The sequence below is a fragment of the Sylvia atricapilla genome, chromosome 1 (assembly GCF_009819655.1).
Source record: "Sylvia atricapilla isolate bSylAtr1 chromosome 1, bSylAtr1.pri, whole genome shotgun sequence".
Lineage (NCBI taxonomy): Eukaryota > Metazoa > Chordata > Aves > Passeriformes > Sylviidae > Sylvia > Sylvia atricapilla.
In genome coordinates this window covers 53,321,065-53,335,525 of record NC_089140.1, presented here as the reverse complement: position 1 = coordinate 53,335,525, position 14,461 = coordinate 53,321,065, and the positions used below count along the sequence as shown (strand labels likewise).

At 41.0% G+C, this 14,461-nt stretch overlaps 1 protein-coding gene across 2 annotated transcripts in view; it reads right to left on the bottom strand.

Moving 5' to 3' along the window:
• The window catches only part of GLI3 (GLI family zinc finger 3), a 189,262-nt gene that overhangs the window by 135,502 nt on the left and 39,299 nt on the right, over nucleotides 1–14,461 (bottom strand). For both annotated transcript variants that reach the window (XM_066322818.1, XM_066322825.1), the window contains exon 2: nucleotides 3,424–3,666. In XM_066322818.1, coding sequence (XP_066178915.1) covers nucleotides 3,424–3,666 — 243 coding nt within the window. The remainder of the gene's footprint in view (nucleotides 1–3,423; nucleotides 3,667–14,461) is intronic.

Genomic DNA, 14,461 nt, shown 5'->3' with positions numbered 1-14,461 from the left:
CTCCAAGGACTACTGGAATCAGTGTCTGAGCAACTCAGGATTTTAAATCCTTTTAAGAAACACTGTCATTAAGGTCAGTAACTCTGCTCTCTTCAACAAAGAAAAGGAGCTAACTCCAGCACTTCTGTCATCTGTCCTAAAGCCTTTTTAAAGAAAAAAAGTTTAAAAAGTTTTTGAGAAGTTAAATGAACAAAAAAAGCATCCCCCTCTTCTTTTGTGAGCTGTGTTTAAATAGCAGTTAAGAAATCCATAACAAAAAAGAAAGAAAAGAAGAATTTCTGGTTTAGGCCTGTGTTTTCCATTTTATCTGTTGGAGGATAGAAGGCTGTGAGCTGAGCATGGGACTACACTCACATTCTCAGTTGCTAAATGGTTGAGGGGCGCTCTGGCAGTGCAGAAGGGCTGCCAGCTCCATAGCATGTTTCATTCCAGCTGTTTGAAAAGCTGGTTCACTTGAAACACAACCATTATCCTCACCCACACTCTGCAGGAGAGCAAACTCCCCCTCAACGAGAGATTTATTCCACATTTATGGTAACTATTATTACCAACATTTATAACCTCAGTCATTTTAATTATAAAAAGAATTAAAACAAAAAAAAAAATTTGTGCAATGCACAAACAGACACATACATATTTACATGTAAAAATGCAAAACACTCAAGTTGTTTCTAATAACTGAAAGTCATGGAAGGGACATACGTTCCACTCTTTTTCTTTTTTATCATAAAAACATACAGATGTCTTTCTTCAAAAAAATTATTTTCCCTTTCCCTGTGTTACAGGAAGCCTGCCCACACTTTTAAATACAAAGTGGGTATAAAAAGAAGCACAAATTAGGCATCTTAAAAAGTCTGCATTTTCCAACCACAAGGAAACTAAGAAATTACTGTGAGTGTTTACGCATCTGACTATGTTGAATTAAAACATTTTCTATTCATATGCCCAGCAAAACTGGCAAGAAATTAAGAAAGGAAAACAATAGCCTCTCTGGTTCTTTACCTGTTGCTACAGTTTACATTATTCAGCCTTCTTCATATGGACCACTAAAAGTGTCACTCTGAATACAGCTGCCACTCTGATGAAAGCACATCTTACATATATAAATGATACAACTACTATGAAAATTTCAGTAAGACTGTCTGCTTTCCAATAAATCTAACTAGACATTTGTCTTTTTAGTTGTCTCTCTGTATCACAGTTATTAAAGGTAAATAAAAGCATGATGGCTCTTTCTATGACATTAATAGCTGGAGGGACTTTATAAATCAGTGAATACATATGTACTGCTCATTACAGGAGAGGGAAGCAGGTCTGTCCATCTGATGCTTTCTGACTTAGATTTCTGCTTTAAAATCTTGTTGCTCATTTAAAATTAACTCATCTCCTGTTTCTCTACTGTCGTATGGTGGGTAACTTCTGGTGTTCTCTCAACTCCTGACATCAATGTTTTTCTAGTAGTCCACACAGCCTAACTAGCTGGCATTAATGGTCACAATACAGACACAGTAGCTTCATTAAATCTTGGTAACTCTTGTCAAAAGGCAAATTTGAGAAAATAAACCAAAGTAAACTCACTGCAAACCACTCAGACACATCCTGACTGACCAAATATTTTTCTTCTGTCTGAACCTTTAGTAATTTCAGTAACACTTTGAACAAGATTTAAGGGGTGAGCTGGCAGCTGGTCAGATGGTCAAAATGGCAATCTTCCCCACTAAATTCAGCGTAAGGTTTGTTGTTTGAGGGCTGTTTTTGTCACACATTTCATCTCTCCCCAGCTGCACTGCCTACAAACAGAGAAGCTATTTCACTTCTCTAATAATACTAGTTTGCTTTGTTGGTTTTCCTTCAAGCTAGATTTGGGCATTTGTTTTAAAACAAATTCCTAGCACCAGACGCTAGGAACAGTGCCTCCAGCCCCCGAGGTAATACTTGTATGCAGTGCTGCTCTCGAGTGGTCATTTGCACTGCACATTCATGCCTCTTTGCCAGGAGTCTGCCGCTGGTGTGCTGCAGCACATGCTCCTCAACAGAGAGATGAGTAACTCTCTCAGAGGTTTTGAGCAGGTCTGTACGAAAGCAGGAGAGGAGAGTGTACAAAAAACACCTGACTGTGCAGAAAAAGAGCTCAAAACCTTGAAGGCAAACTTTTTTCCCTAAATACCAATCTAAACTATACAGACAACAAGTGCTCGTTTTCTCGTAATTCCTCTATCCATATTAACAATCAGGCTCTTTTTCTTTTTTTTTTTTTTTTTCAAGGAGGTTGGTGAGACTTAAGGTTGTGCAAGACATACTTTGATCTGCACCCTGATGAGTGAACATTCCCCTTTGCTGCTAGCCCAACTAATGAAGGGATAAAATTAGCTTTTATCCCTGGCACTTTCTTTAGCCAAAAAACATGCACTAATCAGCTGTCCTCACTAATCAATCGTCTGGCTAATGACCTTTTGCCTTAAAACACTAAAATTTCTGAATGACGTTAAGAAAAAAAAAATAAAAACCACTGCAGACTGTTCTCTCTTTGTGGGTATTAAGCCTATCATCTGGAATTGGAGACTGAAAGGTTAAATGGCAAATCTGTATCCTGACTGGGTGATAAATCCATAATCAAAAGGCACAAGCCTTGACACCTCAAGATGTACTTCATTACTACACAACTAAATGATCTTTTTCCTCTTTTTTTGTAAACTAGAAACAGATGAAAAAAAATTGCTTAACTCCTTCATACTTTGCCTGTGGAGAAATCCCCTACACATCTGTGTTCAAGTGTCAGTTAATTTCTTACTTTTTTATTAACGCCTGAGCAGGAATTTAGAAGTTGAAACCATTTACCTCTTTTCCTCCCCCTCACAACTTCAGGGAACTATAGCTAGGAAAGAAAATTACAAACCCATTCCATCAAGCCTGCACTATCAAACATACTCAGGAATGTCTAAAAAAACCCTCCAAAACAAAACAGAGTCCCAACGCACAAAAATAAGCCTTCCAAACTCCCCAAATTCTCAGTGTACAGGGCACAGTCCTTCTTCCCCTCAATAACATAGTTCAACATTGGTTTAAAAGAGGGATTTTTAAGGCCTGTTTCATTTTCCTTTTCTGCTTTCTATAATGAGGCCCCTTTTTCTTCATGTATTAAGGAGGTGGAGCAAAACACAACCCTAGATGGCTGAGGCGGATTAGCAACAGATGAGATGTCCTGTGGAAGTTGCTTTGCAGAGGCCTGCAATAATTTCTAGCTGAAGTGCAACTGAACCCTGGCTTTTAACTTCAGGAAAAAAAGAGATTGCATTTACCACAAACATTACTTCCTCTAGATAAAGCAGCTCTCCCTGGGGATGATGCAAAGTGGCAAAATCACATTGAATTTGACAGCTTTCCAACTTTGCATCCCCAAAGGAGCCAGCAATCTATACTCACGGTAATGAGGGTCCATGTAACCATTTCGGGGGTCCATGGTAAAGAGCGTCCCTCGGTAAGGTACGGAAGGTTCGGGAAGGTGCGATATAGATCCATGGATCTCCTTCTTGATTAATGAGGCCCTTTCCTCACTCGACGTGGAAGGCTCTTCACTGATCTTGCCGAGGCCTTGCCCACCCTGCGGCTGCATTGTGATCGCGTTCCTTCTCTCTCTGTGATAGGTCTGCCCAGGACTTTCATCCTCTGTAAAAAAATGAGGCAGAAGAAAGAGAGAAGGGAAGAAAAAAGAGACACGCACACTTTTAGCCCATTTATAGCAAATACAATAAAGAAAAGTTCTCCCCCTGCTGCCCTCCTCCTCCTCCTGGTGTAAGTTTGTGACAGGAGGTGCCTGTGTGGCTGTGAGGGATGGCCTGGGGATGCTTGCCCGTTCGGAGCTGGCAGCAGCAGAGCAGTAGATCATCGTCACCCATGCACTGATGCTCCTACCAGCAGGGCTATCAATTGTGCAGGAACAGACAGAGGCTTGCTGTTTCCCTGCCTCTGGGACAAGGAGGCTGGGAGCTCCCTGATGGGGAGTCAAGAAATAATTTGTCACACAGAGAGATGATGAACCCCACCAGCTGGGTCTAAATCTCGCCCAGCCACCCACCACAGCTCTGCAGCCCAGCTTCAGGTCCCTGGAGTTTGCTTGTGTGAGGGGCTGAAACCTTGCAGGGAGGCTGGCAGAGATCAGAACCAAGGTGGGCAACAATAAAATGGGTACAGCTGCTTAAGACACAGGACCAGCAGCATTAGGCAGGCACAAACAAGGCCACCTACTCAGACAGTGTCACCAAACTGGTGCCTGCACACTCCTCCTACCTCTTTTTCCCATATCCACACAAAGCCACAAACTCTTAATGAAAAGGGAGAAGAAAAAGCGAGGGGAAAAATAGTAACTAAGTGGGTCCAACCCAAGCCCTAGTTTGAAGTAAGCCTCTAGGCCTGTGGTACCACTGGGTAAGGGGAAAAGAGCCTCCTGACCATGGATGGCTCTACCAGCCTTCCTTGCAGACAGCTCCAGGATTAGATGCTACAACAACCCGTGCTCCCACATGAATTTTAACCCCTAGGGACTATATACACCCTTCAAAAACCAGACAAAATGGTTCTGTTCCTGAAAATCAAGACGAAAATGTTCCTAAGTACATTTCACACGTGCCATGCAGCAGAGAGACTCTGCTAGGTACATAAGTCTGTAATGTAAACACTCTCCTTCAGTTGCATTATTGGTTTAAAATAGAGATGTTTCTCTAAACAAGCATGATTGCTTGCTGGCTGTAACCCTTGGCCAAAACCAATGCTCCAGGTACAGCCTTGTTCCATCAACCATGCTGCACATGCAAGCATACACCTACACATCTTGAAGGAGTACTGTAAAGACTCTTCATTTCAAACTTGCTCTGCAGTTCCAGGAGTACACAAGGAATCTCAAATTATTAAATGCTGGGCACAAAACGGTAACTAGAAAAGGAAATGGAAACACCCTTGGGAAATAAAACTAAAATGCTCTTACATGCAACCCACATGCAAGTAAGAATGACTGACACCAGCACTAAGACTGCACTTCAGTTGTCAGAGATTTGAGGTCAGGGCTAAATTTTCGCTTGTCCCTTTCCCTGGTGTACTGGTTCCCAGAGCAAAAGCAGCAGCCAGCAATTCACCAGGTGACTACTTTCAGCAAGGCTGACACCAGTGCAACTCAACCTATGTGCCTTTATATGGATTAGATCAGAAACAGGCTTTGTACGTACAGATAGTTGGCCATTATATGTGTAAACTAAGCTACACCACTGCTTTGAATGAAATGCTAACCAGTTTTTTCCCTGTCCCCTCTCTCCCCAAGTAGCAACAACACAAAAACTCAGCAGCATAGCCTATTGAACATTTAACTATTTTTCTATCTCCAAGTATTGCAGCAACCAGGGTTTGCTGACTTATCAGCATCTTCCAGGGCTAGAATTCTTTTTACAGCCAGCAATTCTACATACAGAGCTTCTCCGGGGTTTGGTTTGAGGAGAAAGAGTTAATGGTAATAGACAACAATATTATAGAGTTTAAACCCTTTGCCCTTTTCTTCTTTTTATTAATATGCACAGGCACTGGTTCTTGCTCTGGATTAGCAGGGTTTAAGGTTTCAACTTTTTTACACTGAAGCTGGTTTTAGTTAGAGAACTGAAAATCAGGGACTAAAACTTTAAAACTTATACGAGGTTTTTAGAAACCTCCTCGTGTAACTTTAAAAAAATATATAAATCACCCCAAAGATGTATTTTCCATCAGGTTTCTCTTTAGCAGGAGTATTTTATGTTAAATGTCAACCTAAAGTGAACTTTCACTGATGAGATGCAAACTCCTATAAAAATAGAGTATCACAGTCCATTCGAAATTCTGACAGACTCTTAAATAGAGCAGGCTAACCAGTGCTACAACAGTTCAGAAAGAAGAAAGCTAGAGTGATTTGTGGGGCGGCATAATCACTCAGATCATCAGATAGGTTTTCAGTTCTTTTACTCTTCCATATAAAGATAATATTTGTTAAAACTGCCATGCTGGGATACAATAAGAAGCTGACATCTGACTGCAGGCTCCACTTTCATACTTTTCTTCTCAAAACATGCACATCTCATGAATCAAGGTACTAGTGACTGTCAAGGAAAAGGCTGATTTTTTGAATTGCTGAATGAAATTCAAACCCTACTTTCAGTAACTTAGAAACTAAAGGAAAAATACTGCTTGTTTTAATAAGCTTTTCCCTTTTTTGGCTACTTGAGAAAAAAAAAGAAAACAAAACTCTTTTTCCTTCTGCATCAACGATCCCTCTCCCCATTACGAAGTTATTGCCATGTGCCATTACATGTCAAAAGTGTCTGCATGTTTTCTGCCACACAAAAATTGCGCCAGATGCATTTAACTAAACATGGCATTTTTGCAATAATAATAAGGCCTATTAATCGACCAAACAGCTCACTAAGCAATGAGTTCACACCACTGGGTTGCTTGTGGTAGGGGGCAGATAAGAAATTTGACAGCACCCACACTCCAGGACACTAAGAGCCAAGCAAATTGCAGGAGCTCCCCCGGCGCCAAGTGGGAAACTCTTCTTGCAGTAAAGCCGCCGACTCTCACGGCAGGCGAGCCACTCCAGCCTACCAAAAGGGGAAAGCTGTCTAATCTTGTTCTGGTTCAACTGAAGTGTTCAATAAAGTTTCAAGAGTAAGTGCTGGCAAGGCGTGCCAGGTCAAATTATTGACAGAAACACACTGTCCACCATGGCAACAAGTGGGATTCTAAAACAAAAATGTAAGCAAACAGCCCACTTCTCCAGCAGCATCTGCCACAGGGGTTTTACAGCCAAAGAAGCAAGAACTGTTGCTACTGGTCTGCTCACGTTTTAGAAGTAGCCAGCTTTAGGGTCAAAAAAGAAACATCTGATCTATTAAAATATTGCAAAGAGACAAATGCCAAAGCGAAAGATGAAGTTGGTGGCAACCCACCAACTCCAGTGTAATTCCTCCCACCTTTTGCCAGTGTAAGAGTAAAGGGTTAAATAAGAAAAGAAAAAAGCATTCATGCCCAAGAGCAATCTGCATAAGCTTCTCTTTCTTCACATACACTCTTTCTCTGACTTAACAAGCCAACAGCCAGAGACACATGTTAGAAGAGCCCAGTTTTGAATGATCACATTAATCCAGGATTGTCACATCCACTGAGAAATACTTGATTTAGCCCTGCTATTTCATCAGAAGCCAATTTGATTAGAAGTGCTGAGCACCTCACTTAATGGAGCACCTATCACTCAATCAAAAAGCTTTCTCAAAAAAATCACACTGGCCCACATGCCTGAATAAACACACTTTTAATTGCACAGCCAATTTACACAGAAAGTTTTAAAAAAATCAGCACAAGCCAAAACCTATGCAAAAATCCTTTAAACTTTCTTAACCTGTTGAACTTTTTTTCCTTATTTTACCATAGCCCAAGACACAGCAGAAGCTATTTTACTTTAAAAGACCTAAAGCCAGCAATTGAAAACAAAGTTGAAAACTATTGATAGAGCACACTAAGAGTCAATCCCAACAGGCTTCAGAGACACCCATGCCTAAACAAGACAACACCAGCCCAGTTAAATCTCTTTATATATTAAGTTTCATCACCATATTTCTGCCTGCAACTTCCAGAGAGCATTACTATCTCCTGAGAGATCTGACAGCACTTCAGCTGAGTCAGAGAAAAAACAAGGTACTTACAACTCAGTCCAAGAGACCCTGGCTGATGTTCCGTCTAGGCTCTTCTCTTCTCTTGACCAAAATTCTCTGGCTACCAGGACATGGGCATTCCTCCCTCTTTTCCTCTCTCTCCTTTCTCTCCCCTAACCCTCCCCCCATCTCCCTCCCTCTCTCTCAGAGGCAGTGCTTCTCCCATTAGAAGAATTAAAAGTGCTTGGTGCCATGCTAAATTTAACAAGCTCATTAGTATTCTTCCTGTGTGCTTCCTAGTGAACTCTCCCTATTCAAGCAGCTCTCTCTAGCTGAGGGGTCAGGCGGCTAATCATTAAATCAAACTAATGTCACCCTATCACAATCAGCCTAAGAGAAGGAGGGTTTATTATTTCAGTTTATGCTAAATAAACGGTTTTACAAATGGTCTCCAAGCAAGGTCAACAGCAGCTTCAATTACAAGACAAACTTAACAAGAGTTGCTATAAACCAAGTGCTCCATACTGACCTAAGCACAAGCTCGGCTCTGCATATTGCCACTAGCAGGATTGTACAGGAATGCATATTGTAAAATAAAGGAAAGGGTAATCTTTTCTTTGCCAGAATTTGTGACTGCACAGAGACTGCTCATTCACCTCTCCCCAACCAGATTGCTGCTCAGCTCAATTCACCCCACACAAAGGCTGAAGACCAGACCTCAATGGACCGAGTGAAACATGTTCAAAACTAGGCTCTCTATTGTGACTGAATTTCTTAACATCTTTTCAAAAAGCGGAGAATGCCTTGAGGCTAAAGGAAGAAACAGGCTAATGGTGAATTGGGAATACTGAGCAAATTTCAGAGCCCTTTCCTCCTAGCTTTTGAGGTTGAAAGCAAGCTCTTTCCTTTCAAGTTTCAAAGTCCTTTTTCCTCCCGCAGTGTCACAGAAGGATTTGAAAAGAAGGTAATTGTGCTCACAGTCCCCCTGATCAGAGCTTACGTCCTATTTCTGGTATTTCAGAATACTTCTTGCAATAATGGTGCATATAGCTCAATCCCTTAACCGTCCTGCACTCTGCAATTGCTCATTAAATGAACAATTGCTGGTATAAAATGCCTTTTATGTTCAAGGTCTGGATATAAGATAAGCATTCTAGTACCCTAAATTTGGTTTACTAAGGAAACTCTCCATCATTAAATTACAAAACTGAAGTCAGAATATCAGTCTTTCCCAGAAAAGTGGCATTTTAGATGCCGCGAGCTAGAAGGAAGGGGGAAGGTGGAATGTAAGAAAGATTGACTACCTAGATTCTTTACAGAACAGATACTTAAGTAAAAAAGCAATTTCCTTCCCATTTAAGAATGTCTAAGTTTTCGACACCTGATATTTTTTTCTTCCTTGAAACGATGCAATAGACAAATTGCCAGGTTCATTAGGACACCTGTACCTGCACTGCACCTTCTTGCATACACACACTTTTCACTACTCTCTGACCACCTTAAGAGCAATGTCGGAGGAAACAGATCTGTAGGACTGTGCCTGCCTTTAAAAACAGTGTATGTTGTAAGCGAAATTTTGTTCAGGGTGAGTACAGTAGTTTAAATTGGACACTCTTGGTCCCAAGTTTGTTATTTTCCTGCATTTGGAGCAACTGCACAAGAAGCACTCTGGAAACACTAACACAGATATGAAGCGCGATGCTCATAATTGGTGTTAAAAATAGACTCCAATCACACGAGAGGCTACAAAATCTGGTAACAATTCTGTACTCACTTTATCTGCAATGCTTAAGCATACCTTATACAAGACTTTTGTGCTTGTAAATAACATACATTATCTGAGCTTACCACTGAAAATGTATAGTTTTCTATTTCCACCAGCAATGTATTTTTAGCTTAGTTATCTTTTCTTTACCCTATGCATAGTATTTTCCAATAACTGATTTGTGATCTTTGGAATACGAATACACAGCCCTTCGTGGTTTTGTTTGTTTGTTTTGAAAAACACATATTCTTTTGTTGTCAACTTTAGCTTTCACAGGAAGAAAAAGGATTTATCAACGAAGGAGAGAGGGGAACCAATCCCTACAACACCTACCTAATACTCCACACACACTCCCTTATTTTCCTCAAATGACACATACATTCATTCTTGCTGCATCTACTGCACATCTTTATTCAGTTCCTTTTTTGTCAGTACAGAGGAGGGCAGAACACAGCACACTGACGCAGTGCTTATAATTTTGGAAACAGAGCCTGATCATGCACTCCTCTGGGTCAGTGGCAGAGCTCCCACTGATCTGGACAAGACAAAACTGAGCCTGTACACAGTTCACAACACTCCAACACTAAACCAGCAACCCACTGTTATCAAGAGAACATCGCGCACAGCCTTTTCCAAATGTGTGAGTAACTCTTCCCCAAGACTGATGAGGAACCCAAGAATGGCACAAAGCAGCTTTAAAAACTCAGGTAAACTTTTCTAGACCCCTAAATCAGAGAGAGCCTTGGTAGTTGCAATGTCTCTATCTCAATTTATCTCAATCCAGATGACTTTACAGTGCCTGTTACCTTCCCAACCACTCCCAACTAAAACCAACTGGCCAAATGTAGCTAAACAGACATACAGAAAATTATGTAAAATAAAACCATCTTTAAAATTTCATACAAGCAAACACCTACTGTATTTAACTGAGAGTCTGCATCTACAAATCCCTGCATCAGATCTATAGGGAAATGCTAAATATCTCATATAAACTGAAAAAATCCTACTTAGGAAACACAAGAGGTAGCTGCAAACACAGCTACCTACACACAGAGTGCTGTGCAAACTTCCTTGTCAGTCTCAGGACTCAGCCTCAGATGGCAGACAAAGAGGGCAGGAGGCAGGGCTGGGCTGCCTTACACATGACCCTGCATCTCGCTGATCATGCAGGACATGAAAAAAAAAAAAGGGAGTAACATTTGGGCATATGCCTGAAGTTACTGACCTGACACTTGAGCAACCCCACTCTCTTCAATGACTTCGGAACAAGCTGCCCAAGTTGCTTGCTGTGAGCCAGACTCCCATAGTATCCTTCCAGCCAAGTTTGCCTCGAACTGCCCAGCTGAACTACCAAGCCAAGTCATGGAGCTTGAACCCATGCAATGCCCAGCCACAGTCCCAACCTGCAAGATTGACCTTGCAAGGTCAATCTCCAGAGAAGTGGGAACCTCACTTCTGAACAAACCCTCTCCCAGCTAGTTTCTACACGGGCTTTAAAATAACAAAACCATGTAGCCCTGAACTTGGGAAGGGCGAAAGTGGTTTTCAGCTGTTTTGATTTAAACTGTTCAGGGCTACATGTTTCTCTCATGGCAGACAGTGGATTACTGCGGTGATAACACCACTGCAGCCCCCAGAACTCCAATTTAGGTGTTAGTGATGACATTGACTGCAGCAGGAGAAACCCTAAACTCCACACCTAGGTACCAAGCAGATGGCAAGGTTTTAAATTTACCTTCATGGGGCTTACAAGGCCCAAATTTTGCTTGCTTTACTTATACTGAAATTCTGGGGATTCAGTGAAACTACTTGTGCAAATAGAGCAATGGGGATTCATGTCCAGCATCAGAAATCCTCCAGCCATTGGGCAAAACAAATAGTCTGTCTGGAAAATGCAGTGAAGATGTTGGTTAGCATGTGGAAATGCTGCATCATTAGCTTGATGAGAAAGGGGGTCTTATTAGTACCACTGCTTTGTAGAAAAAAAGCAAGCCGTAATGCAGAAGACATTTGGAGCCAGAATTAATTGGCAAAATTAACATGTAGCCTGTCATTTCTCCTTTTAAATCTGCAGAACTACAAGGCAGTCAAAAGTATTTCCCTTTCTTGGTATAGTATATTTTATGTTTGGATTTTGCTACTTGAGGACTGGGAAACTCAAATGAGAAAAAAAAATCTTTCAAGAACAAACTTACTTTTTCATTTCCCCTTTCATAAAAGTGTTCTACCTTGCAAAATTCAGCAAAGACCGCAAATTACTGTGCAACAGCCTCTGCAAACTAGAACATTTGCTCAAGGTCTGCTTTTCAGGGCTAAAACTCAAGCTATGCACTTTCAGAATATCTCCAGGATCATTGCCCTTCTCCAACATCGAGACTGTTCAAAGAACCAAGAGAGTCAAATATAACTAAAAGACAACAACAGACATCAGGATCTGACCTTTGGCAACTATTTCTCAGAAGGAAAAAGCTCCTCAGCCTATTGTAAAACTCTCAAAAGAATCCTGATTTAAAAACATTAGAAGTTCCTTCCATTAGCCAGTTATTAGACTGTTAGTCATTGCTTACTTTGAGCAGGCTAATTAGTTACATCAAAGGCGCTACAATAAATTCCCAGGAGGGTTTTGGGGGGGATAAATTTCTCAACGATCTAATAGCACGTTTATGCCTATCTGTGGGTAACTGCCTCATTTCACTCAAACACTGGGGGACATATTCTGTGCTGTCACTTTCTACCAAGCCAGCAGCAAGACCAGGCCTTAAAGCCATTTGAAGCCTGATATAAATTTGATTAGCCATGCTTAAAAGCCACAAAAGAGTGCAAGACAAGTTATAAACCCTTTGGTGCACTATTTCCGTTTGCAGCATCTACAATACACACACGTTAGTCTCCAGAGAATTAAAAAAACAGTTATTTATAGTGTTGCATACAAACAGAATTGTATTCCTTCCCTTTCTCCTCGGGTGAGTTCAAACTGCTAAATGGAATCATTAGCAAATTACTAAGTGGTTTGCAACAACCCAGGCAACCCTTCAGTTTAGATGGCAGATATCACCTATTCAGTTGCGAAATTTACTTATTGCTGCATCCTTTTGCACAGTTGCAGTAAGACTTTTGTTTCCATTATATCCCTGTATACTTCTGGTCTCTGAAAAATAACAGTTTAAAAATATGTTATGGGTTACTCTGCCCTGATTTATAGTGGCTGCAATCTCCCGACAATGATTTCACCCAAGATTTCTAAGGGTAGAATTTGAATGCCATACACATTTCTCTGTGCAGATGTGTATGTACTTCTACGTACAAAAATGTGGTCACAGGCACCCACAAATTCATCTTCACCTTACATTCCCTAAAATCCAACCAACTGTTGATGCATGATGCATATGTCTGCAAGTAAGTGTCCACACAGGCAGCCTGGATACCTGAATGTAGAAATGAGACTTCTCACAGTCCTCCTCAGTAGTCTAATTCAAAAGAATGCCGTGAAACAGTCATAAGGTCTACAGCAAAGGATGTTTTCAAACAAAGAAAAACTCTCAAGCTGTGCACCCCAAGCGATGTGATGCTCTGAATGATCTGGACATTAGTGCACTAGTTTAGGACAGCAGAGCTACTAGTCCACAGATATTGCAAAATACTCCTTTTATCAACACTGCTTCTCTACCAGGAATATATTCTGGCACCATCTGTTCATCTCTAAAGTTAAAGCTCAGGAGCTTTCTTCCCTGCCTGGAGACACTGCTTACAAAAGAAAAAAACCTCTCCTTAAGCCTCAAGAAGATCTCGACCTTCCCAAAGACCAATCTGGTTTTTCTTCCCACTGCTCATTTTCTTTTCAGTTTTCTCCACTAAAAAGGATGTACAAGTCTGGCAGAGGTGCATGCTGCCATACTCTCATAGTTCCTGACTTCACATTCCAGTCATTAAAAATACTCCTAACAGCCACAGCAAGCTGCATCCTGGGTCCCAGGATGGGTACATGAGACTGGAGAGCCTGGAAGGAAAGGACAAAGCAAATTCTTCATACCATGATTTCCCCTCCCCTCACCTAGGGAATGGAATCCTCCTCTCAAAAGCTTTGGATCTTTGGATGTGTGGAGTTGGAGAATTAAGACCACTGACTACCACTCACCAGCTTGCTTGTCAGTGCCTCTCTCCTCCCTTCATCACTTCCACTGCACACTTCTGGCCACACTTTCCAGCCTCTGGTAGGGTCTGCCAGCCCTGCCTGCTACATTTGAGAAGAAGCAAGAAAGACTTACCAGCTTTTTACAGCTTCTCAACACAACCCCGCAGGGGGAGGAACTGAATGCCAACCAGACCACTTTATGGATGAAAACAAGTTGATGGTTAATGTTTTCTGTTGAGTTTCAGGGATGAGCAAAACTGGTTTTGAGACTTCACTTTTTTATTATTTATGCATTTGTTTTTCTAATCTTAATGCTGGATAACAGACTTTAAAAGACAGTGGAATATTGGCTTCAAGCTTTTACTGATCAACTGTATACATGTACTTAAATGCTTATAACTGCCTTGAGCAATACTGTGTATTTCCATTTATCAAAATGCAATGGGCACCTGAGATCATAAAGACAGCCAAATTAGAAGAAGACTCCTATGTTCACAAAGAAAATGGCACAACAACTTAAAATGGCACTCTCCTCTTACTACAGTAGCCATGTGAGCTCAAAAAGGGCATTCTTAAATTGTTAATCAGTTTTCTGGGTTCATCTATGCACAATCTGGCAGAAGGCAATTTCAATGTTTCCTTATTATTTTTTTCATTTGTACTCTTGGCTACCTGTATTCTCAGGCAACATCTATTTCAAAGAAAAATAAACAAAGTTTCATCCCTCAAAAACATAAAATAAGCAGGATTTGTATGGAAGGAAGGCTGGGGAAGGGAAAGGGAATCACCTGCCAAGTTCACTTGGCTATACAGAAAGCAAAAGATTAAAAAATCACTGTGCAATACCCAGCAGTATAACAGTTCTGTTACTTTTGTGTGCAGCAGAGGAATGCAAAGCTG